Genomic DNA, 26,224 nt, shown 5'->3' on the forward strand with positions numbered 1-26,224 from the left:
CTGTGTTACGCCCTCCCACCAGATGTCAAAGAAATAAACAACTATATGACATTTAGAAGACATCTGAAGGCAGCCCTGTTTAGGGGAGTTTTTAATGACTGATATTTTAATGTATTTTTAATCTTTTGTTGGAAGCTGCCCAGAGTATCTGGGGAAACACAGCCAGATGGGCGGGGTATATATAAATATAATAATAATAATAATAATAATAATAATAATAATAATAATATACCATATTTTTCGCCCCATAGGGTGCACCGGCCCATAGGGCGCACCTAGTTTTTTGGGGGGGAAATAAAGGAGAAAAAATTTATTTCCCCCCCGGAACAGGCTGCTCTCCGCAAGCCGTGGGAGCCCTATAAAGCATATATACATTTAGTGGTAAATCCAAATATTCTAAGACAGCTTCAATACACAAATCTTCCCTTTTTTTAAATCAATATACAGTGGTACCTCAGGTTACGCTTCATGTTACATACGCTTCAGGTTACAGACTCCGCTAACCCAGAAATAGTACCTTGGGTTAAGAACTTGCTTCAGGATGAGAACAGAAATCGCGCGGCGGCAGTAGGAGGCCCCATTAGCTAAAGTGGTGCTTCAGGTTAAGAACAGTTTCAGGTTAAGAACGGACCTCCAGAACGAATTAAGTACTTAACCCGAGGTACCACTGTATGTTGAAAATTAACAGAATGAATATTGTTGAGCAAAATTCCACCCTTTTATATGAAAACCAGGAAGCAAAATTTAAAGGAAAGCTAAGCTATACTTTATTAGAAGAGGTAGAATTTAACATATAATTTTTTAAAAAAACATCATGTGCGCTTAAATATGCCAATTTCATTGAAGCAATGCTGGGATGAAGGAAGGAAGCACAACACTGCAAGCTTCAGCTATCCAAGTGTCAGACTAAATATACGGACTTACATTTTTGTTTCAGTGTAAATTGCAAAAACAAACTGAGATATTAAAACCTGGTTTTATTAGAAAACTACCTCGTCCTTTATGAATGTATTAAATCAGAATTTATTCCCATTAGGTAAAAATAATTTATTTGGTGTAAGCCAAACAGAGAAGAGAAACACTGTTTAAAAATTGCCTAAGGTCACTTCATGGGCAAAACAATGCATTTAAAGTGAGGAGATGACAACTTATTTAATATTTCTCTACTGAAATTGCTTCCTTGATTACAATACATTAAAATCCTCATTGAATATTCATAGAATTTTTGACAAGACTGAGTGACATATAATCTTAGCCTCAGAAAGCAATAGCGTGATATTCTAACCGTTGGAATAGATGCCAGACTAACTGGATCGTCATCTTTGCATTCCTGGCTGGGCCAGTGGAAGCTGTACATAATGTTCCTCCTTTTTCTATCATGACAACATATTAAAGGCATAACACAAAGGAACCAAGCCCAGTCGAAACACCTTTCTAAGTTACTGTGCAAAAGACAAAAGAGAAATCGTGCAACCTTTGTATGTGCAATATGCTCAACAAGAATAATTAGTGAGACATAATTAATAACTGGATAAATCTCAAAAGGACTTTTACCTACTGAGTTACAATCTATCTAGCCTTAATAGGAAACAGCATTTATATAGCATGAAATATGCAACTTTGTTATACAATCGGTTGTCATTAACCACATCAAATGCACTTGCTGTCTTCCTCCATAAGTGCAGATAAATGCCGGAGAGTTTTGTTAAAGGAGAGCAATTACTGTATTTTTCGCCCTATAGGACGCAATTTTCCCCCTCCAAAAATGAGGGGGAAATGTGTGTGCGTCCTATGGGGCGAATGCAGGCTTACGCTGAAGCCTGGAGAGCGAGAGGGGTCAGTGCGCACCGACCCCTCTCACTCTGAAGGCTTCAGGAAGCTATCCCCCCAGCCCGGCAAGTTCCGGGAGCGATGGCGAGGTTGCGCACAACTTCACCATCGCTCTGGGACCCGTTCTGGGGGCTGGGGTCGGGGGAAGCTCTGGCTCTGGAACCTGTTCTGAGGGCTGGGGTCGGGGGAAGCTCGGGCTCCCCCCGCCCCCAGCCCCGCAAGCGATGGCGAGGTTGCGCTCCCGGACCCCCAGCCCTGAGGCTAAAAATGAAGCCAGGACAGCGAGCGGGATCCATGCCGCTCGCTGTCATGGCTTCTTTGCTCTTTGGGGCTTATTTTGCCCCAAAATAAGTGCGTCCTATTGGCCGGTGCGCCCTATAGGGCAAAAAATACGGTAATACTTCTTTGTTCAGTGACTTCTGTGCTTAGATGCACATCTTTTTTCTGCTAAATTAAAAATTAAATCTACGTCACTATTATTTTTGTTGTTTTCTTATTCTACATCTAGATGTTTTATTCACTAGGCAAGTCAAAAGCAAATGGTTGGTGATATCCTACATTAGAGTTATGATTAGTCAACTCAGTGTCCTACGGATTGTTCTTTGATACTCTGCTTCACTACACATACACAACAATCCTCCACTCTTGGGCTTCTGAAGATATAGTGTTCATTCCACAAGAAAAAACAAAAGAGGAAGTTCCATGCGTCGCTAGGAATGGACAAATCAATCCCAGTCTATCTCATTCTGATTCTGGCTGTGGACATCTTAAGGCAGGGATCAGCAACCTTTTTCAGCCTTGGGCCAGTCCACCGTCCCTCAGACCATGTGGTGAGCCAGACTATATTTTGGAGGGGAAAAAAATTGAACAAATTCCTATGCCCCACAAATAACCCAGAGATGCATTTTAAATAAAAGCACACATTCTACTCATGTAAAAACACCAGACAGGCCCCACAAATAACCCAGAAATGTATTTTAAATAAAAGGACACATTCTACTCATGTAAAAACACACTGATTCCTGGACCGTCTGTGGGCTGGATTGAGAAGGCCTTTGGGTCACATCCGGCCCATGGGCCTTAGGTTGTCTACCCCTGTCTTAAGGTATTTTTCGCTCTATAGGACGCACCGGACCATAGGAGGGGGAGAACGGGGGGGTGGGGATCTCCCCCTCTCTGCTCAGCGTCCCTTCAGCGAAGCGGCAGGAGAAACGGAGCCCCTTCCATTTCTCCTCCCGCTTCGCTGAAGGGGCGCTGCGCAGAGAGGGAAAACTGTGCAGCGCCTCTCCAGCAAAGCGAAGCCTGGAGAGCAAGAGGGATCGGTGCGCACCAACCCCTCTCGCTCTCCAGGCTTCAGGCAACTATCCGCAAGCCTTTGGAGCACAGCGGGACCTCCTGCTGTGCTTCGAAGGCTTGCGGATAGCTGCCTGAAGCCCCCGGAGTGCAGTGGGCATTCCCTGCACTCCGGGGGCTTCAGCGAAAGCAACACGAAGCCTCCAGAGCGCGGGGGGAGCTCTCCCTCTGCGCTTCGGAGGCTTCGCACTGCTATCGCTGAAGCCAAGGAGCCTGCATTCGCTCCATAGGATGCACACACATTTCCCCTTCATTTTTGGAGGGGAAAAAGTCCGTCCTATAGAGCAAAAAATACGGTATGTCCTGCTTCGTTCTTGAGCAGATTTTAAACAATTTCTTAGAAGCGTGAATCACGTTGTCTCTCATAAAGATTTGAACTGAACTAAATTCCCCACCCCCCCACCCTCCCTAACAAGGGACGCAGGTGGCGCTGTGGGTTAAAGCCTCAGCACCTAGGGCTTGCCGATCGAAAGGTCGGCGGTTCGAATCCCTGCGGCGGGGTGCGCTCCCGCTGCTCGGTCCCAGCGCCTGCCAACCTAGCAGTTCGAAAGCACCTCCGGGTGCAAGTAGATAAATAGGGACCGCTTACCAGCGGGAAGGTAAACGGCGTTTCCGTGTGCGGCTCTGGCTCGCCAGAGCAGCGATGTCACGCTGGCCACGTGACCCGGAAGTGTCTCCGGACAGCGCTGGCCCCTGGCCTCTTAAGTGAGATGGGCGCACAACCCCAGAGTCTGTCAAGACTGGCCCGTACGGGCAGGGGTACCTTTACCTTTACCTTTAAATTCCCCACCCCCCCACCCTCCCTAACAAGTGGTCACAGGAATATCAGATCACTGGTCCATATCTAGCTCAGCATGTATACTAACAGCAGCCCACCATAGTTTTAGACTTTGAACATTCACAGCCATACCTGGAGATACTGGTGACTGAACCTTACATCGTCCGCATCCAAAGCAGAGGTAGTGTTGCGCAGTGGGTAGTCTTGGACCAAGCCAGGGTCCACTCAGCCATGAAAACCAAATTGGTAACCTTGAGCCAAGCAGCCACTCACAGCCTCAGTGGGTACCTCAATGGGTTGCCACCTTGAATTAGACTTAGATGGGCTACTGGTCTGACCCAGCAGGCATGTCTGATGCTCTTAAACTATATTTTTAATTGATACAAAAATTCCTGGTCTCAGAATTGGGGCAGATACCTGCATAGTGTTGATATGTAGCCTCTCAAAATCACCACTATGAAACACCTTTCTGTATAAAACAAAGAAGTACATTAATCATAATGTTGTGCCATGTTGTCCAAAAAATGTACCGGTGCTTTTCTATGCAGATATATTATTTTGTTGTTTGCTTCTGAAAAAACTCGGATGATTTAAAACTTCGACCTGTGGACTCACTTTCCCCATACAGCGGTACCTCGGGTTAAGAACTTAATTCGTTCCAGAGGTCCGTTCTAAACCTGAAACTGTTCTTAATCTGAAGCATCACTTTAGCTAATGGGGCCTCCCGCTGCTGCCGCACAATTTCTGTTCTCATCCTGAAGCAAAGTTCTTAACCCGAGGTACTATTTCTGGGTTAGCGGAGTCTGTAACCTGAAGTGTATGTAACCTGAAGCGTCTGTAACCCAAGGTACTATTGTAGTTATTTTCATGCTTTTATTTAAACCTTTCTTTACATATTTCCCCTGATTTTTTAAGTACCTCACCATTTGTGATCTCTACAAGCTGTGACCTCCATGTTTTCTCTCTTTTTTCCACATAATATTTTATTAAAGCTTTTTCATAATACAGTAAGACGAAAGAAACCAATCTAAATAAAAACAAAACCAAAGAAAGAAAGAGAAAAGAAAATGCAGAGTCCTCTCTCAAAAGAAGCTCTTAACCCCTGTCTCACACAGAAAGTGGGGGACCCTCCCAGTTCTCACCTGAGAGATTTCTTCTCTCCTCTCATTTTCTCACCTTGGATGGTCTTTCCTGCCCTGCCTCTCAGAGTTCGGTCAGCAACCATCCACTACCTTTTTGTGTGGGTGGGTGGGTGTGGGTGTAATCCTTGGACCCCAATAAACCCAAAGCAGAGGACACCAAATAAAAAGAAAAATAAGAAAAGGAAAGAAAGGAGAATGAAAAGGGGGGAAAGAAAAGAAAGAAAAATAAAGAGGACTTCTGATTATCCCTCTGTCAGTTACGTAAATAAAATTATTCAAAACATCCAGTCTAGGGTGACATCCTACTGTTCTATTTTCTGTTTAAGCAATATTTTCTCAATCTTCAGACCCAAATGTCTCAAATTTTTTCGTTTTCCTTTTCACACAAAAAGACCAAAAGGGGTTCTCTAATTATTATAATAAATGTCAGCAATGGTTTTTCCTCCAATCAAACATCTCAACTTTGCCTCCAATAATTTCAACAACCATGAAGAGGGCTGGTAATTAAGGAAATGCAGCATAACCAAGGATTAATTAAGAGGTAGGTGTGGGGGAGCCGAAGAATGTAGGATAAATGAAGATAACTGGAAAGTGGATGTATCAAATTATTAAAAATGCAGAAATACTTTTTTAAAAAAAACATCAACAAACATTCCTCCATCTTACACAATAATAAATGTTTTTGCCTTTGTCCATATCAGAGTCTCTCCGCTGTGATCCTATATTGAGATATTATTCCATAGTACTTTTCTTGTTATGTATCCATTAATTTGCATCTCTTGGAGTAGCCATGGTGGTGGAAAAAGAGCCTCTCCTGTGCAAAAGGAATAAAATGAAAGAAAGGTTGACCCACTGAGCATTACCTCTAAAGAAAATTTAGGAAAAATGGTTTTCAGTAATAATAATTGCAAAGCATATTTGAAAAAAGAAAGAAAGAAAAACTATTGCTTACCTGGTCCAGGGAGAGTAGAATAAGAAGCAGTTGCTTCAACATCACCTTCCTCTTAGTTTACAGTTAAACATTAGGAAAAATGCTCCTAAGGACCTGCTCAGCATCTAATTTTAACAGGGCCTTTCTTTTCAACAGGGCAAGGGCTAAGGGTTCAAAAAACATTGACTTTGCCTGCTGTGTCACTGCCAGGCAACTGGGAGACACAGTTTTTTTGCAGCTGAGGGGCTTAAAAAAGGAAAGTATTGTTCAATGATGTTTTGTTGTGGACATTGTATATATTTCTTTAGGGATATTTATATACCACCTGTCATGCTCACATTTCTAGGTGGTGTACAACAATGAAATACACAATACAAAATATACAATATCATTAAAAATTATTGATTAAACCCGCTACAGGAACCTAGCAATCTGTAATTTGCAAAATTCCTCATGATTAACATCTGTATTTGGTTAAACATATAACCACATTGTACAAATAAAACAGCAACACAACGGTAAGCACTTTATGAATCAAAAGTCACAAAATGAACTTTGCTGAACAAACAAATGTTCTTATTCCTCCTGTCTTGTGTTCATTAAATCTGACAGGAAATCAAATATCACCATCTGTGTACTTGCAATAAAAACACTGAAAACAGCTCTAAACTAATAGAATACCACAGAAGTGCAGACTTAACTTTTATTTGCAAATGAACAAAAAAAAAAAAAAGCTCAGTTTTACATAAGAATAGTATTAGAATTGTAGAGTTGGAAGTGACTCCTACGATCATTTGGTCCATCCCTCTGCAAGGCAGGAATCTCAACTAAAGCATCCGTTAAGTTGTGGGTAAATATATCAGACGACACAGCAATTCTTCAAACAGCTCTTGTTTATTCACAGGCCAGAACAGAACTGAACTGAAGGGTTCAGCCAGCCTGCTTATATAGAGCTCCACTAGAACGCAACAGTAACCATTTTCTGTAACTATCCAATCACTGAACGTCACTGTCAATCCCTTATTTGCATATGTGGACCTGAACTATCTACAGTATCCCCCTGCTGGCCCAGGGTGAGAACTTCAGTACATAACAGCATCCATGACAGATGATATCCAACCTCTGCTTAAAAACCTCCAAGAAAGGAATCCCATGTGGTGTAGTGGTTAAGAGTGGTAGACTCGTAATCTGGGGAACTGGGTTCGCTTCCCCGCTCCTCCACATGCAGCTGCTGGGTGACCTTGGGCTAGTCACGCTTCTTTGAAGTCTCCCAGCTCCACTCATCTCACAGAGTGTTTGTTGTGGGGGAGGAAGGGAAAGGAGAATGTTAGCCGCTTTGAGACTCCCTTGGATAGTGATAAAGCGGGATATCAAATCCAAACTCTTCTTCTTCAGTACCTTCCAATGGAGTCCGTTCTACTGTCAAACAACTCTTATCAGAAAAATCTTCCTTTCTTTTAAAGCCATTAGTTTAGCTCCTACTCTCCAGAGCAGGAGAAAGCAAGCTTGCTCCATCTTCCATGTGGCAGCTCTTGAGATACAGTCATACCTCGGGTTACGAAAGCTGCGGGTTGTGCATTTTCGGGTTGCGGACCACACCAAACCTGGAAGTACCGGAACGGGTAACTTCTGGGTTTCGGCGTTCACACATGCACAGAAGCGCAAAATGACATCAGCATGTGCAGAAGTGCCGAATCGCGACGCGCGCATGCATAGACGTGGCGCTTCAGGCTACAAACGCTGCGGGTTGCAAACGTGCCTCCCGCACGGATCGCGTTCGCAACCGGAAGTATGACTGTAATTGAAGATGACCATCATATCTCCTCCCAGTCTCCTCTTTTCTAGGCTAAACTTACACAGCTCCTTCAACCGTTCCTCATAAGGCTTGGTTTCCAGACCCTTGACCATCTCATTCATTCTCATCTGCACATGTTCCAGCTTGTCCATATCCTTTTTAAATTGTGGCGCCCAGAACTGGACACAGGACTCCAGGTGTGGTCTGACCAAGGCAGAATAGAAGGGTACCCGCAGACAGGATAGGTTATGATGTACAGTGGTACCTCGGGTTAAGTACTTAATTCGTTCTGGAGGTCCGTTCTTAACCTGAAACTGTTCTTTGCCTGAAGTACCACTTTAGTTAATGGGGCCTCCCACTGCTGCCGTGCCTCCGGAGCACGATTTCTGTTCTCATCCTGAAGCAAAGTTCTTAACCCGAGGTACTATTTCTGGGTTAGTGGAGTCTGTAACCTGAAGCGTATGTAACCTGAAGCGTATGTAACCCGAGGTACCACTGTACTTTCCCATACATCATTCACAACAAATGCAAATACATTTACAGATTTGATGACTCTGTCATTATACTTCTTATTTTTTAATTTACTGTTGTCTGAGTTACATGAAATATCTCATAAGTATCTGAGGATCAAGGCCAAGGGCTCAGATCCAAACTGCTTCCTTCAGAACATTTAAAGCCATAGAAAGCTATGCAATGTTTCTTAATAGGGTCTCTGTTACCATGAAGCCTGAGTAATAATTTGTTCTTCTTTCTATCCCTCTCTGCCAAAAGTGCCATGAACATCTGCTAACTCCTCATCCTCCTCATCCGTCAACACCTTGTCGTCGTCCTCCAACATGCCATATTGTTTATTTGATCATGGTATTTTGAAAAATCCAGCACCATATTTGCTTAAAATGCTGGAGGCCTTCACAACAGAAGTCTCAATGTCTGTTTATGCCCAAACAACTTCAAAAAAATAATGTAAGAATACCGTAATTTGTGTGTAAAATCACTAAGCCTACTCTGCACTGATTTTTTTTTGGGGGGGGGGAGACAAAAAGTTGTCAGGAATATGGAAGTCAACCTCCCCATCTTCAGTAGCAGTTGGTGGGGTGGAGCAGGCAGGTCAGGGTTAATCACCTGCCTTCTCAACACCTGTGTTAGCTTTACCAGGTTTGGCACCAAGCCCCAGGGCCAGATTTAGGTTTGATGAGGCCCTAAGCTACTGAAGGTAATGGGGCCCTTTATATGTCCAGCTGTCCTTTGTCAACAACAAATTTGTTATGTACTGAAGTTCTCACCCTGGGCCAGCAGGGGGATACTGTAGATAGTTATGCAAATAAGGGATCAAAAGTGATGTTCAGTGATTGGATAGTTTTAGAAAACTGTGACAGTTACGTTGTACTGGAGCTCTATATAAGCAGGCTGACTGAACCCTTCGTCTGATATGTTCACCCACAACCCTGGCTTCTGTAGGAGCCAATTTGAGCCAAGAGGCGTGGCTCAAATTCAATCAGCTTGCTTTTCTTCCTGAGAGTCCTGTTTTGTACACTCACATACTCTCCAACTTTTCTCCAATGAAAATAATAATAATAATAATAATAATAATAATAATTATTATTTATAATTTCTCCCCGCCCATCTGGCTGGGTTTCCCCAGCCACTCTAGGCGGCTTCCAACAAACACTAAAATACAATAACCTATTAAACATTAAAAGCTTCCCTAAACAGGGCTGCCTTTAGATGTCTTCTAAAAGTTTGGTAGTTATTTTTCTCTTTGACATCTGGTGGGAGGGCGTTCCACAGGGCGGGTGCCACTACCGAGAAGGCCCTCTGCCTGGTTCCCTGCAACTTGGCTTCTCGCAGCGAGGGAACCGCTTGAATGCCATCGGTGCTGGACCTCAGTGTCCAGTTGAATAGGGATATCCTATTCAACAACTTTATTATTTATACCCCACCCATCTGACTGGGTTGTCCCAGCCACTCTGGGCGGCTTCCAACATATATAAAAACATAACACATGAAAAAAAACTTCCCTATACAGGGCTGCCTTCAGATGTCTTCTAAAGGTTGTATAGTTACTTATCTTCTTGGCTCGGGGGTCACATAACTCCATACCCTGCAAAATCGAGAAAAACCAAACTCTGATGAAAATAGGGAAAAGCGGGACATTCTGGGATCAAATCAGAAACTGGGGTGGCTTCTGTAAATCTGGGACTGTCTCTGGAAAACGGTGACACTTAGATGGTCAGCACTCTTAGTAATGCTACTGAAAAGCTTTTAAGAGCGCCTGCTCTTAAAGAAAACATCATTAGATCCCTTAGATCTAACCAATTACCGCCCGGTTTTGAATCTTCCGTTCCTGGGTAAGGTGATTGAGAGAGCGGTTGCTGAACAGCTTGGTGGGTTTCTGGATGAAACATCGGCTCTGGATCCATTCCAGTCCAGCTTCCACGCTGGTCATGGGACTGAGACGGCTCTGGTCGCCCTAACAGATGATCTCCGCAGGCAGCTGGATTGAGGCGGGTTGGGGCTGCTGATTCTTCTAGACCTGTCAGCAGCCTTCGACATGGTCGATCACGAACTCCTGGACCACCGCCTTGCCGACGTGGGGATCCAGGGCACAGTCCTTCAATGGCTGCGCTCGTTTCTCTCTGGTCAGGGACAGAGGGTGGCACTTGGGGGGAATTGTCAACACGCCACTCCTTGGTGTGTGGACTTGACATCTTTCCGCAGGGCCTGCAAGACAGAGCAGTTCCACCAGGCCTTTGGCCAGAGCACAGGCTGACTCCCTCCTTTGGCAATTTTCGCGGAGCTCTGGCCATATGGTTGCCATTGGTTTGATTTGAATTAATTTTATAATGAATGATTTTAGAGTGTTGTGTTGTGTTGTACTGTTGTACTGTTTTAATAATAATAATAATAATAAATTTTATTTATATCCCGCCCTCCCCAGCCGAAGCCGGGCTCAGGGCGGCTAACAACACGAAAACAGTGCAACATTATAAAAACATTATAAAAATTAATTAAAATCAAAATTGATGGCAACCATAAACTAAAGTTTTGTAAAGATTGCCAAAGGAGGGAGTCAGGCTGCGCCCTGACCAAAGGCCTGGTGGAACAGCTCTGTCTTGCAGGCCCTGCGGAAAGATGTCAAGTCCTGCAGGGCCCTTGTCTCTTGTGACAGAGCGTTCCACCAGGTCGGAGCCGCAGCCGAAAAAGCCCTGGCTCTAGTTGAGGCCAGCCTAACCTCTCTGTGGCCAGGGACCTTCAAGATGTTTTTATTTGAAGACCGTAAGTTCCTCTGTGGGGCATACCAGGAGAGGCGGTCCCGTAGGTACGAGGGTCCTAGGCCGTATAGGGCTTTGAAGGTTAAAACCAGCACCTTAAACCTGATCCTATACTCCACCGGGAGCCAGTGCAGCTGGTACAGCACCGGATGAATGTGATCTCGCAGTGAAGACCCCGTAAGGAGTCTCGCTGCGGCATTCTGCACCCGCTGGAGTTTCTGGGTCAGTCTCAAGGTCAGCCCCACCTAGAGCGAGTTACAATAATCCAGTCTGGAGGTGACCGTCGCGTGGATCACAGTGGCTAGGTCAGGGCGAGAGAGGTAAGGTTGTTAGCTGCCCTGAGCCCGGCTTTGGCTGGGGAGGGCGGGATATAAATAAAATTTATTATTATTTATTATTATTACTTTATTTCTGTTTCATTTACTGGCAAGGGCACACTTTTAAAAGTGCCAGTTACCCTATAGGTTTGTGCACTACTTTGCACTTTACCTCAAGTAGCCTACATTTTAGACATTTTAAATCTGCACTGACAGCTGAAGCTTTCAGCTGGGTTTTTCCCACTGACAACAGCTTAACCTTTATATTCTAGGAAAACAGAGTCTTTGGGGTTTGTGGAATTTGAAAGAAGGCTGAGCCTGCCCTTTTAAAAAACTAAGTCACCTGAGTTATGTTATGCCAGCACCATCTGCTGGATATCAGAGGAAGAAGCAGCTCATAGTTGTTATTTGGTCAAACACTCCCCGCTCCCCAAAATCAGGATAAAAATCTCCAGGCTTGGCTGAGAAAGTGGGGGGAGGTCCATGCATAGGCAAGATCTCAAGTTCTGAGTTAAAGTCCTGGCTGCCAGTTGCAAAAGAACAAGAACTCAAAGGAGGATTCTTTCCAAAGCCTTTAATGTTGAGATTGGTGGACAGCAGGCAATACACAGTTAATGGAAGGCACAGAAAGGCAGGTGATCTAAGTAATCAAAACTTAGAGGTTGGTATTACCTTAGCACAGCACGTGGTTCCGCTCCTTAGCCAAGGAACTGAGCACATTGCCAAGAGGGCAGAAAACTTTGAATTGTGGCCAGTCAGGAACCTGGGGATTGCACAGGGAGAGATAGATAAACCTATCAATTTCAGGGTCTGTTTCTCATTTTCCCAGTCTTACCGGCAACATTTTGAAGATGATTTATTGAGTCCAAAATACCAAGCTATAAATGTGAAACATCAATTATACTGTCAGATTCGGCCAGTATAAACAGCCTGCTGCTCTTTTTAAAACAATCACTATGTTTATGTTGGGAAATCAAAATAATGTCCTAGATATGCTAAACAAGACAATATTTTATTGACAATATTAGTACATTTTAACTAAACATGAAGTAACTATCCTATCTTGAGCAACATGAGAACGCACAGCCTAATTATAAACTCCTACTCTTCCTATTAGAGCGCCATCTATTCAATGTCTTACCATATTATAACAAATAAGCTATCAAGAAAATGATTTCAATGTTATTATATTGTTTCCACACATAACAATGCCATTGCAACTTGCGTGCCCGGAACTCCAGTTTGGAAATATTTGAATATTTGCATCTGTCATCGATGCTTTTCAGTCTCTGTATTCATACAGATGCGGATAGTTAATATGCAGCTGCTTTTGCTTACTGAAAGCAGAAATAAATATCACTAAATTATTCAAATGTGATAGACAGCACATGGTCATGTGGATGTACCAAGACTGCCTAGGGAATGTTGTTCCCACTATTAAAGCAGGGCTGTGTTTGGTGCCCTCTTGGTGTCCCATGTATAGGGGACAGAAGCCAAGGTCCTTAGCTAGATAGGACCTCTGGACCCTTTTCCTCCCTCCTGCCTGGGGAATATAAAAGGTAAAGGTAAAGGTACCCCTGCCCGTACGGGCCAGTCGTGACCGACTCAGGGGTTGCGCGCCCATCTCGCTTAAGAGGCCGGGGGCCAGCGCTATCCGAAGACACTTCCGGGTCACATGGCCAGCGTGACAAAGCTGCTGTGGTGAGCCCGCACCAGCGCAGCACACGGAAACGCCGTTTACCTTCCCGCCAGAGCGGTACCTATTTATCTACTTGCACTTTGATGTGCTTTCGATCTGCTAGGTGGGCAGGAGCTGGGACCGAACGACGGGAGCTCACCCCGCCGCGGGGATTCGAGCCGCCAACCATACGATCGGCAAATCCTAGGTGCTGAGGTTTTACCCACAGCACCACCCGCGTCCCTCTGGGGAATGTACCTCATTCATATTCTTTCCTTCCCTAAAGGGGACAGGGTTGCACAGGAAATGGTCTCTGTGAAATACATACCCTTTGAGGAGGCAGTGGGGGTTGTGCGGTTCAGAAGGGGTGTGCTGTTGGCAAAAGGTGACATCAAGCCAGCCTCTCAGCTGCTGCCTGTGCACCCACAAGCCAGGGACCTGTCGGATGTCCCGTTTCAAGGTCAGTACAGTTGAGAGCTATGCTCATGAGTCCTGTTCAGCCTTCAAGGACTTTATTTTCCTTGAATGGGTGGGGAGGGTTTAGCCAGGCGGTGCCCCTACTGTCCGTTATCTGGATAGCCTTGTCAGTGTGCACAGTGTGCTCCAGTGTGCACACTTGGTTCTGCAGGCCTGATTAGCTATCTGGATATTTGAGGCCCCATAACTTGCTTTGCTTTCCTTGGCATTGAGTTTGACACCATGGATCTGCAGTGGAGCTGTAGCTTCTGCATGCTTCTCTTCTCCCTACTGCAGCCAAGGGAGCCAGATTTCTTTTCCCCTCTGTCTGCCTTGCACTGCTTCCCTGCTCATCTCACAGCTGCAGGAGGCTGCTAATTTTACAGGAGGAAAAGAGGAAAATCAATCTGCTATGGTCCTCTCAATGCTGCTAACTGTTTATGGAGGAGTGAGGAAAGTGGAGACACGGGGAGGGCCTCGGTGTCGTGGTTCCCTCCCTTGAGAGCCAGCAGTTTTTGGCTATGTGTGGTTTTGCAAATACGTACTGCTTCTGGGGCAGAACCCTCACATGAGATGGGACCACACTGTAATATATTTTGTTTTGCAGAGCTTTCCATAGTTAGGATGTGTCTCGGGGGAAGGATATGGTAGATGTGTAAGAAAATGTATAAAAATACTCAAGCGTAAATTGCTATTTTATTGAGACAATAATAATACAATTTGTATGTGCTCTGTAATCCGTAAAGATAGAAGGTATCAAATATGAATTAATTTTTTAAAATTTATTGCACTTGCACAACTGTTAACTGCTTGTCACACAATTCAGAAACAATCTAAATTAGATTTCATGTGTGCTGCCTATTTATAGTATTATATTGTAAACAAGTCATTAAAGGTAAAGGGACCCGATCATTAGGTCCAGTCGTGGACGAGTCTGGGGTTGCGGCGCTCATCTCGCTTTATTGGCCGAGGGAGCCGGCGTACAGCTTCCAGGTCATGTGGCCAGCATGACTAAGCTGCTTCTGGCAAACCAGAGCAGTGCACGGAAACGCTGTTTACCTTCCCGCCGGAGCAGTACTTATTTATCTACTTGCACTTTGACGTGCTTTCGAACTGCTAGGTTGGTAGGAGCTGGGACCGAGCAACGGTAGTTCACCCCGTCAAGCGATTCAAACCACCGACCTTCTGATCGGCAAGCCATAGGCTCTGTGGTTTAACCCACAGCGCCACCCGTGTCCCATAAACAAGTCATTACACACAACAACACAACACACAACATGTTGATGCATGCTGGACTTCCTGACAATGTATGACTTACTCACTTGCCAACACTTGCTTGCTAAGCCCTGTCAGCGAACCTGACCACAGATCAGTATGTTTACTTGGAAAATAAAGTAATCACTACACTTAACTCTTTGTTACATAAGTAAGCCCATGGGGCGGATGAGGACCAGAGTGAAGCCAGGGGCAGAGATCACAGCGCACCTGCCATTGGCCAAGTTAGGCAGACAAGCTGTGATCCATTTCCCAGGCCTGGATGAAGGCGAAAAGAGGACACCAAGACTTCAAAGCTCAATATGGAAAAAGGAGTGCCAGAACAGGAACATGAAATGGTAGAGTTGGAGGCAACAGCAGGTGAAGTGGAAAAGTCCTTCACACAGGTGCTTAGAGAAATGAGAGTTGTGATGTTGCAGAGGTGGAAAGAAGCCATGGATGGGGAGCGATATACTGATCTGGCAGAGACAGAGTTGAGAGAGAAAGTACTCTGTGCACGACTTGGAGTGAATTCAGAGGAAAAAGCTATCAAACCTCTGGCACTTTTTAGGGGAAGGGAAATGGAAGAAACATAAATGGAAGGGATTTAAACAAACAGGATGGAAAACCACAGGAAATGCAACAGGAAATGGGAATGGAAGATATGGCACTGGGTTCAAATTAATGAATAAATAATAGGAGAATTGTGGAATCTTATTTTAATATACACTCACAGTGGACTTGATATTATGAGTTTTGTTTTTTTATAGTGTGATTTTATGTTGCAACCACGCTGAGAACTACAGGTATAGGGCAGTATACAAATTAATTAATTAATTTTGATTACAGAAAAACCACTGCTGAAATGTATTAATAACGATAGAGAACCCCCTTTTGGATTTTTTGTGTAAAAAGAAAAATGAACTAATCTGAGTCATTTGGGTTGGAAGACTGGGCAAATATTGCCTAAGAGAAAGTAGATCTGTTGGGTATCATTCTAGAGTGAGTATTTGGAACAATTTCATTTATGTAACCAATAGACAGAAAATCAGAAGTCCTCTTTATTTTTCCTCTTTTCATCCCTTCGCTGTTTCTTCTTTCTCTGTGTTTTCATTCCATTTTATTTCGATTTGTTTCTTTCATCTTACTGAACTATGACAAGGTTTTAATAAAATATTTTTTTAAAAAAACCTCCGTATAAAACCTTTGACTTCATTTCACACACACACACCAATCACTATGAGAAAGCAGTATGTCAGATTAATAAACCCAAATTTGCTATGAGGCCATTAAACACACACAGAAACTCTCCCCTCCCCCAGCCTAGAAAGAAAACAACTCTGTACACGCTCAGAAACACTCCCGTCGCTCCAACCGGCAGAAACAACTGTGAAACAAACCAGGCCCGCTGTCCTCACTGCTCGACGAAGGAGACCTCGCTCGCTGAGCGGCCGCCGCCAAACTAAACTCGAAAGCGCCGCCTCAGACTCCACGTCTAGAAAGTCCCGCCCACCGTCGGCTTGGATTGGCCGACGGCGCGCAGCGACCGGAAGATGTCAATCAGGTGGAACCCGAAGCCTCGCCTCGATTCGTCAAGCCCCTCCCCTCCCGTCACTTCCTCCCCAACCCAACCTGCTTTTACAGATTCCGAAAAACATCGCAAACAGAGAGAGGACGGAGAAGAGAAGAAAAGAAAGGGTGTCAGAGGAGCGCTCTGATTGGCTGCCTTGCTTCCTTGCGTCAGCCCGTCGCGCTAATGGCACGAACCATCCTGCTTTGAAGGAAAAAAAAAGGGGGGGGGAGCGGAAGGAAGGAAGCGAGCGAGCGAGGGGCCTAGGGGTGGACTCGTCTGTCATCCGAAGGCCGGGGGGGGAGGGGGGAGGCGGAAGCGCTTTCTCTCCCAGGGTGCAGTTCGCGAGGGGGTACCGAAGGCTCCCTCAGGATTCTGTGAGGAGAAGGAGCGGCGCGGGCGGGCGGGCGGAGGCGGCGCCGTGGCGGCGGCGGCGGCGGCGGCGTTTGGTGCTCGGTCCAAGATGGCGGTGCAGGAGTCGGCCGCTCAGCTCTCGATGACTCTGAAGGTGCAGGAGTACCCCACGCTCAAGGTGGGTGGGCCGCTCTCCCCGGCGAGGCCCTCCGGGAGGCGCCGAGGCCCCGCTTCCTCCTCCCTGGCCGGCGGGGGGAGACGCCTCCCGGCATTTCGCACCAACGCGGCCGGGGGCCTCCGAGGCGCTCCCGAGAGGAGCGGGGGAAAGGGGGGCCAGAGAACCAGAGACGCCTCTCTTGTTATCGTGGGGGGGGGTGTATATATAAATATATATATTTGTGTGTGTGTGTATGTATTTACATATTTACATATGCATGTGTGTATATATGTATAAATATATACACACACACATATATATATAATATACAATGTGTGTCTGTATATATATATATATATATATATATGTATATATATAATACTATATACGGTGTGTGTGTGTGTATATATATATATATATATATATACGCACACACACACTATGTATATATACGTATATACATAAATATGTATATATATGTGTATATATATACAAAATATACACAGAGCCTAGGACTTGCCGATCAGAAGGTCGGCGGTTCGAATCCCTGCGACGGGGTGAGCTCCCGTTGCTCGGTCCCAGCTCCTGCCAACCTAGCAGTTTGAAAGCACGCCAAAGTACAAGTAGATCAATAGGTACCACTCTGGCGGGAAGGTAAACGGTGTTTCCGTGCGCTGCTCTGGTTCGCCAGAAGTGGCTTAGTCATGCTGGCCACATGACCCGGAAGCTGTACGCCAGCTCCCTTGGCCAGTAAAGCAAGATGAGCGCCATAGCCCCAGAGTCGGTCACGACTGGACCTAATGGTCAGGGGTCCCTTTACCTTTTCTTATATATACACACACACATATACAATGTACACACACATAAAAGAATATATACATATGTATATACACCCCACCCCCACGATACACACACACATATAAACACCCCCATAGATATACACACACACACACACACACACATATATGGTGAGAGACTTAATCTTCATTTTGGGTGTGTATGTGATGTGGCGAGAGGCTTCACCCATGCAGCCTTGTCTTTGCTATTCATGGTATTTATCTTGCTAGGTTATCTTTAAAAAAAAAACCACACACACAAAACATCCGACACGGCTTCCACTTGAGTGCAGGAAGTTTCTGTAACCAATTGGAAGCTGCGCTTTGGTTGTTGAACATTTCGGAAGCCAAAAAGGCTTACGTACGACAACCGAGGTTTGAATATCCATTTCACATTTTCACATCATCATCTGAATTTGATGAAACAAAGAAGTGGATATGGGGTCATTAGAGCACTGATGAGTCTGGCCCCCAAACCCCTAGATGACTTTCAGTGCTTTCATTACGATTAGGAGGAACATATGGCCATCCAGATGTTGGACCGTTGTTCCTCATGTTCCTTACCATAGGACACGCTTGCTAGGAGTTAAATCCTACAACATATGGAGGGTTACAGGGTCCCTATTGCTGATGTAGATGTAGTACCCCTACTCATCACTTTAAACATTGAGCAGGATAACATGTTTGATAGTTGCCAAAAGCTACCAGGAGGTCCAGAAGCATTAATAGGACTTTTATTTGCCTACACCAGGATGTTGAATACTGTTTCAGTAACAAAATGCAGCTGGAAATCAGATTATGGAAAATTCCAAAATCCAAGTGTAACCACCTGCTCAATGAGCACCTTGTTTCCAAAGACTTTATTTTTTACCAGCTAATGCTTGGAATAATCTTGAGGGTTCCATAGAGGCAGGGACAGACTAGAAGAAGAATAAATATAAATTAGAGGGGGGAAATAAAAAGTTTGCTTCCAAGAGCATGTTTCTTGTGTTGATATACAGAAAGGGAGGCCAAGGGCTATCTGGGGAAAGCTCCTTATAACTAAACTGATACAGAAAAGAGGCAAATGATTCATTGGCATGGCATTTGTCTTAAAGCCTAAACAGAGGATCTTGATAACAAGGTACAAACATATTAATAAAAGGTGTACCTCTTCCTAGTACACAATAGTGATGTCAAAAGTATGTTGGCTTGAGTCATAGTATAGTCATGAGGTGAGTAAATCAAATTGTATATTGTATATAGAAGTCTTATAGCTGGAATGGAAATAATTCCGTCATGATTAGTGATAGAAAATGAAAAACAGAAAGGCCTCTCATCTCTCAGGTATGTGTAGTAAAAATTGCACAATTAACTGGAAAAAAACAAGCCTCATTTTTCTCTTTGAACTTCTCATGTATTGATAACATCTTCTGTATGCTTTCCCTTTCTTCTGCACCTTTCCTCTTTTTTAAAGCATATAGCTGAATCAACATGATCTCCTGCTTGAGCTTTACAAACTTTTTAAAATTCATGTCCATTAGGAACAAAAGGGAAATTGAAGAACTACAGTCCATTTTAACGATATTGGTCATTGTGTTATAGCTCCAGAGGACACGTGTTTTTATTTTGTAGTGGGGTTATGAATGTTGAGTGAAGTCAATTTAAAACCAGGTATGCTTATTTGTTTGTATAAGACTTTTCTAAAATACCGCTTTTATTAAGGATTTTTAGTTGTCTATTCCAGCTAATGAATTAAACATCAGAATTAATACATTTTTTCAGTTATTGCAGTGTTGGATTAGTGAGAACAGTTTAATGGTGACACAACTGTTCAAGCCAAGTTGGCTGCAAGAGTGCTTCAACATGGAACCCATGGGCCTTGTCATATGCAAGGGGGGGGGGGAGGACTGAGGCCGAAATTTGATAACCTCCCTGCAAGCCCTAAGGGATGCAGGTGGCGCTGTGGGTTAAACCACGTAGCCTAGGGCTTGCCGATCAGAAGATCGGCGGTTCGAATCCCCGCAACAGAGTGAGCTCCCATTGTTCGGTCCCTGCTCCTGCCAACCTAGCAGTTCGAAAGCACATCAAAGTGCAAGTAGATAAATAGGTACCACTCCGGCGGGAAGGTAAACGGCGTTTCCGTGCGCTGCTCTGGTTCGCCAGAAGCAGCTTAGTCATTCTGGCCACATGACCCGGAAGCTGTCTGCAGACAAATGCCGGCTCCCTCGGCCTATAGAGCGAGATGAGCGCCGCAACCCCAGAGTCTGCCACGACTGGACCTAATGGTCAGGGGTCCCTTTACCTTTACTGCAAGCCCTCAGCTAAGCAAGATGTGGGATCTTTGGAAGGAAACATGTCCTAGAGCTCTTCCAACTTATTCCCAAAGCTGGGAAACTGCTAATTAGGCTTGGGAAGGAGATGAGAGACCTCTGGGGAAGAGGTGAGAGGGCTCTAACAGTGTCCTAGAGTCCTCTCACCTCCTTCCCAAAGCCCAGTGCCTTGCTTACCTGGCTTTGGGAAGGCAGCACGAGGGCTGTGGGGCATGGGCCAAATGTTGCTGAAAGCTGCACGCAGCCCTTGGACAGTTTGTTGGACTGCCCTGGTTTAAGCTGCTGTTTACATTTAAGGAAATGAACTCTGAACTATTCAAACCTGCTTACCTGGTGGTTATCGTTGGTTACTGTTAGAATTGCTGTTTATATCGTTCAGATTTTCTCTTGATGAATACCACCATTTATTTATTTACAGTACTGTGCTATATTATACAAAACTATTCAGAAGTAAAAACAAAACACAATGGGATTGCTGAGTGTATATATATGTGTGTATATACATACACACATATATACAGTGGTGCCTCGCAAGACGAAATTAATCCGTTCCGTGAGGCTCTTCGTATAGTGGTTTTTTCCTCTTGCGAAGCAAGCCCATTGACAGCTTAGCGGATTAGCGCTATTAGCGGTTTAGCGGCTTTTAGCGGATCAGCTGATAAGCAGCTTAGGGCTTAGGAAAAGGGGGGGGGAAAGGGAAAAAACCCCGCAGGAACTCACAAGACATTTTCATCTTGCGAAGCAAGCCCATAGGGAAATTCGTTTTGCGAAGCGCCTCCAAAACGGAAAACCCTTTCGTCTAGCGGGTTTTCCGTCTTGCGAGGCGTTCGTCTTGCGGGGCACCACTGTATATATATATGTGTGTGTGTATATACATACACACATATATATATTTCCACTGATGCGTTGCTTTTTTAGTTTTGCAAATAAAATGAAATCACAAAATGGTTTCCAGCATTAAAATAAGGCAACAAACATGATAAAATAATCAGACAATAGCCAATTATTGTTAATTATACTTTACGGTTAGGTAGAAAAGGGCAAGGAGGATTAAGTAGGCAGAAAGCAGAGCGATATCCTTTTCATGGTCCATCCAGCAAGCAGCAGTTGAAACATCTCCGCTTTGGGCATTTTCTTTGAAAAGTCCACACATAAAGGAACTCAGTTCATTTTACATCTTTCCTGGTTTTTCATCTGTGTTGTCAGTTACTTTACTAATACAGTTCTAGTACGTTTGTCAATGCTCCTTAGGTTCCTATAGTGATCTCAGTTGATGACATGGTGCAGTATGTTCCAGAATCTCAAGAGGATTGTGTGAAACAAGTGAAGTTCTCAACAGTGTATAAAATGTAAAAGGTTTAGTGGTAATGATATATTGAAATTTAAAAATGTTACATATGTCTAGAAACTTAGTTTGATCTGTCTATCTGGAGCAGAAATTAAGAAAATGGTGGTGGACAATCACGCCTAGTGGTTTGAAGAAAGCAATGAAAGGAATACAGTACCGTTCCCTTCTGACAAACCAGTTGTGTGGAGAGAAGCAAAACATTGTAGGTCATTGCACTCCCCCAAGCTGGTACCCAGTAATCTCTCTTCTTGATAGAAGTGGCATGAATGCTTGGAGCTGTAATTTTATTTACTTACATATATAGCACTGATTTTATTGTCTTTGTAGATTTCCCTTTCTTGCTTAATTTATGTATAGGTTTTACTTTATCTTTGATAATGGCAATATATGTGATGCCATTTTTGGATTTTTTAATGTAAAAAAAGATTAATCAAAGGAAATTCAGTTTTATTACCAGATATTTTGCTTCATGAGAGGGTCTTTTGGTGCAGGTTTATGGGTAGAATACTGAATCTACATTTATTTGATCAAGCATGTCTTTATATGTAGGCTCTGGAAGCCAGCTTACAGATATAATAATGAAATACAATTAAATTAGTGCTGCCTATATCCCATCAACTGTGTAGTACTGCTCTGGAGTGGCACCACCCCATCCAGATGTTAGGTTGTTTTATCTGATTCCCATCTCACCCAGTTGTTGGAAGTTGAGTAATCAATTGCCTTGTTCATCTCCTCCCCACCCCCTTTACATTATCAGTGGCAAAGATGTGTTCATGGGTGGATAATCTGTGGCCCTCCAGATGTTGTTGAGTGCCACAGATTTTCATTCCCTGGGTGCCACAGATTTTCATTCCCTGGTATAGTTGAATGAACCAAGTCTAGGAGACCCAAATTCGCATCCTTGTTTGACAATAAACTCATTAGGTAGTGTTGGGGCAGTCATGTTCTTGTTCTCACCATACTGTTAGTATAAAATCACTCAGACAACTATGTATGTTGTTCTGAACTTCTTGGAGAATGGCTGAATAAAAAGGTAATAACATTTGTTATGCTTTTTAAAAATGAAATTTAGCAGTAACAGCTAGCAAATGTATTCAGGGTGTGTATATCATATAATTTTTTTGTCTTTGTTCCTATAATGTCAATATTTTAAAACTATTTGAACTGTTAATGTCCATCCTTATGGCAGGGGAATCCTCTGCACTTTACTACAGTGGTACCTCGGGTTACACACGCTTCAGGTTACATACGTTTCAGGTTACACACTCCGCTAACCCAGAAATAATGTTTCAGGTTAAGAACTTTGCTTCAGGATAAGAACAGAAATCGTGCTTTGGCGGCAGCAGGAGGCCCCATTAGCTAAAGTGGGGCTTCAGGTTAAGAACAGTTTCAGGTTAAGTACAGACCTCCGGAACGAATTAAGTACTTAACCCGAGGTACCACTGTAATGGTATTCATATGTTGTGTGAATATTTTTATTCATACTGTGCACTCAGTGTTAGAAACTGAGATATGAAAGCTAGGAGCTAAATGGCACTTTAAACCTAGGTTATGGGTGCAACAATGGAATGTCTAGGCACCCTTTTTTATAACAAGAATACAAAGCTGAAGATGAATGAACTGCAGCTAAAATACTATGTTCGTTTTTCACATGGTCTAGTCCTCATCTGAAGACTTCAAAAAACAAAGTTATGCTTCCCCTGCCGCCCCCCCCCGCGCCATATTCTTAAGGGGGTCCCTTCTGCAGTCTTCAGAGAGTGGCAGGAAGTGGGGAGGCAGAAAAAGGCCCTGCTTTCCTTCCACTCTGCAGAGAAGCCCTCAATTCTCCCCACACCCCCTTTCCTTCATATAAGCAGTGCTTTTTTTCCTTAAAAAATGTTTAGGGGTCCTCTCGTTTTCCCACTCATATTGAAATACTACCCCTCAATGAGGCCAAACATAGATTCATAAAATGTTTAGGGGTATGGTTCCCCACGTCCCCCCAGAAAAAAAGCACTGCATATAAACATATCTTTTTTGGCACCACAATTAACACATATTAAAGGCCTGCGCAACTAATGGCAGAGACACCCACCTTGAGTGTCCAGTTCGCAAACCTAAGACTTAAGGGCCTTTCAATGATCCCACTCCAAAATTTGTTTTGATTTTAAGCATCACTATGTGACTGAGGTAGGGACGCGGGTGGTGCTGTGGGTTAAACCACAGAGCCTAGGACTTGCCGATCAGAAGGTCGGCTGTTTGAATCCCCGCGACAGGGTGAGCTCCCATTGCTCAGTCCCTGCTCCTGCCAACCTAGCAGTTCGAAAGCACTTCAAAGTGCAAGTAGATAAATAGGTACTGCTCCGGCGGGAAGGTAAACGGCGTTTCCGTGCGCTGCTCTGGTTCGCCAGAAGTGGCTTAGTCATGCTGGCCACATGACCTGGAATCTGTACGCCGGCTCCCTCGGCCAATAAAGCGAGATGAGCGCCGCAACCCCAGAGTCGGCCACGACTGGACCTAATGGTCAGGGGTCCCTTTACCTTTTATGTGACTGAGGTAGATAACACTTTAACATGCACTACTTAGACCATCATAACTAACTGGCTAGTATATTTCAAATTAAAACCACACCATACATTTAAAGTACATTAAACAAGGCAACTAAAACCTAAACAAAGCATGTTGGGTTTAAAAGAAAAGAAAGTGTTCAGGTTCCCAATCCATGCAAGTTTTACTTGGGAGGAAGCCCCATTGAACTTGGTTGGGATTTACTTCTGAGTCACAGTGGCAATTTTAATCTGAAATCTTAGGCGCAGTACTGTGCCCAGAGCTCAGAAACTGCTTGCGTTTATGTAATTCCCTGTCGCAAAATGCGCCTAGAACAATGGGAGTTTCGAACGCTGTGTGCACTGCAGTATAATCTTCTGATGCAGGGTGGTTAAGAAAAAATTACATTAAATAAATAACTAAAACAGCTTGCAAGTCTGATCCTATTCATTGTGTGATCCTATTACCTCATTTCCCATGGCAGCATAGTCCATTCTCTCTGTTCTCCAGATCCCACTGCCTTAAGATTGCATATGCTGCTCAGTGGGCTCCCTGTAGTTTAACCTCTACTCAGGTTGACAGAAGCATTTTAAGGGTGCAGAGGTTCTGCCCAGCCTGTGTGAGGTCTTGTCTTAAGAGCAGATAGAGAGAGGCTCAGCTACACCCATTGATATGAAACAATTGCATTGTGATGCAAAAATCATTGTACTGGGAAAACAGAAATGGTGCTACTTGATGTTGGTTGTCTTGGCGTGTGGAGTATTTTTGAATCCTCTGGGATTTGCACTAAGGTAGATTGTAAGACAGTTGGAACAGCTTATAGGTTTGTGTTGAGGAACTGAAAATCCTCTCTCCCATTTTTTGCTCAGCAGTGGTATTATGGTATTTTAATCCACTCTGAAAAGAATAATAGGGATATTTAGATGGGTGACCTTGTGCAGTGGGTGAACATATGAGGAATAGTGAGACTGTGCTCATAAGCCATTCTTCATGCTCCCACTAGCCATTCCCCTCTCCCATGGCCTTGTGTCTATGAAGGGGGGGAGCTCTGTGACAACAGCTTCCTTTCACTCTGCCATCCCATCCCATTTCCTCCTCGATATATAATGGTGCTTATCTGAAGCACTATTCAAAAATCTGGCTAAAACTTGATTATATAGGCAAATACTTGGTTACAACAATAACAACAACAACTTACTGCGGTCGTAGACCATTGCTGTGTTATACCTACAGGCTTCTCTGTGTTTTATAACAGTTGGGGGGAAAGGTATTTGCTGGCACTTCTGTACTAGCATAATTGTTTGCGTAGTTCATACCGTTCTTCAGCTAGACAAATTTCTGAAGGCTGGGATTACTGAGTGACAAGGTCAAGACAAATAAATACAAAGAATTCTTTAGAGTGTATTGGATTTCAGGAAGCAAATAAAGAATGGTCTGTATTGTTTTTCAAATATGAATGGAGGGGAAGTTTATTAGTTTTCCATCAATGTTAAAAATGTTCTGTTTAATTGTGGTTTTATAGTTGCAGTTACCTATAATTTGAATCAAAACTTTGAATAAAGAGCACTGAATTTATTTTCAAACACTATTAAATAAGAGGATTCCAACTTCTGATAAAATTATCACATCTTTTGTCTCTTTTGTTCTAATATATCATAGTTGGGTCATAAGGGCAATACCTATGTTTTATCTACCTAGTCTCTATTTTTAGTATCCCTGCTAAGTAGCTCTAGGCTCTAAGCATTTAAGGTGCCCTGCACAATATGCTCGTAAAAAAGCTGCTGTACAAGCCTAGATGTTGATTGTGGTCCAGCTTCATTTTGACTCTTATGCTCATGCCTGTTTAATCATTTGGGGCATTTCATGTATAACTAGCAAGCAAACCATTCCTGTGGATGTTTAGATAAAGTTATTGTAAATCTCCCATAAATTCATAGTGAAAGCAATAAATTTAAAGCATTTATAGCATTGTAGCCTTTTGGGAGGAATTCAATTCCTGCCCCCGAGGCAGCATAGCAATGCATATAAAGGTAAAGGGACCCCTGACCATTAGGTCCAGTCGTGACCGACTATGGGGTTGTGGCGTTCATCTTGCTTTATTGGCTGAGAGAGCCAGCATACAGCTTCTGGGTCATGTGGCCAGCAAGACTAAGCCGCTTCTGGCAAACCAGAGCAGCGCACAGAAACACCATTTACCTTCCCGCCAGAGCGGTACCTATTTATCTACTTGCACTTTGATGTGCTTTCGAACTGCTAGGTTGGCAGGAGCTGGGACCGAGCAACAGGAGCTCACCCCGTTGCAGGGATTCGAACCG

The 26,224-nt window shown here is 43.9% G+C and overlaps 1 protein-coding gene and 2 long non-coding RNA genes across 5 annotated transcripts in view; 1 reads left to right on the forward strand and 2 right to left on the reverse strand.

Moving 5' to 3' along the window:
• The window catches only part of MAEA (macrophage erythroblast attacher, E3 ubiquitin ligase), a 62,044-nt gene that overhangs the window by 16,006 nt on the left and 19,814 nt on the right, over window positions 1-26,224 (forward strand). Inside the window, exon 2 of one of the 3 annotated variants that reach the window (XM_079975372.1) lies at window positions 16,809-16,908. In XM_079975372.1, coding sequence (XP_079831498.1) covers window positions 16,840-16,908 — 69 coding nt within the window. In that variant the 5' untranslated portion in view covers window positions 16,809-16,839. Of the gene's footprint in view, window positions 1-16,450; window positions 16,909-21,361; window positions 21,385-26,224 lie in introns of those variants that run through there. The other 2 variants (XM_079975373.1, XM_079975374.1) reach the window with 2 other exon arrangements.
• LOC307215829 lies at window positions 4,416-24,505 on the reverse strand. Its single transcript, XR_013838652.1, has 3 exons — window positions 24,377-24,505; window positions 5,770-5,917; window positions 4,416-4,430 (listed from the first exon to the last, which is right to left on the reverse strand). It is a non-coding gene; the product is annotated as an uncharacterized lncRNA (long non-coding RNA).
• Window positions 19,746-21,238, reverse strand: LOC307215836. Its single transcript, XR_013838660.1, has 3 exons — window positions 20,935-21,238; window positions 20,342-20,562; window positions 19,746-20,203 (listed from the first exon to the last, which is right to left on the reverse strand). It is a non-coding gene; the product is annotated as an uncharacterized lncRNA (long non-coding RNA).

This window comes from Podarcis cretensis (assembly GCF_951804945.1).
Source record: "Podarcis cretensis genome assembly, chromosome: 5".
Taxonomy (NCBI): Eukaryota; Metazoa; Chordata; class Lepidosauria; order Squamata; family Lacertidae; genus Podarcis; species Podarcis cretensis.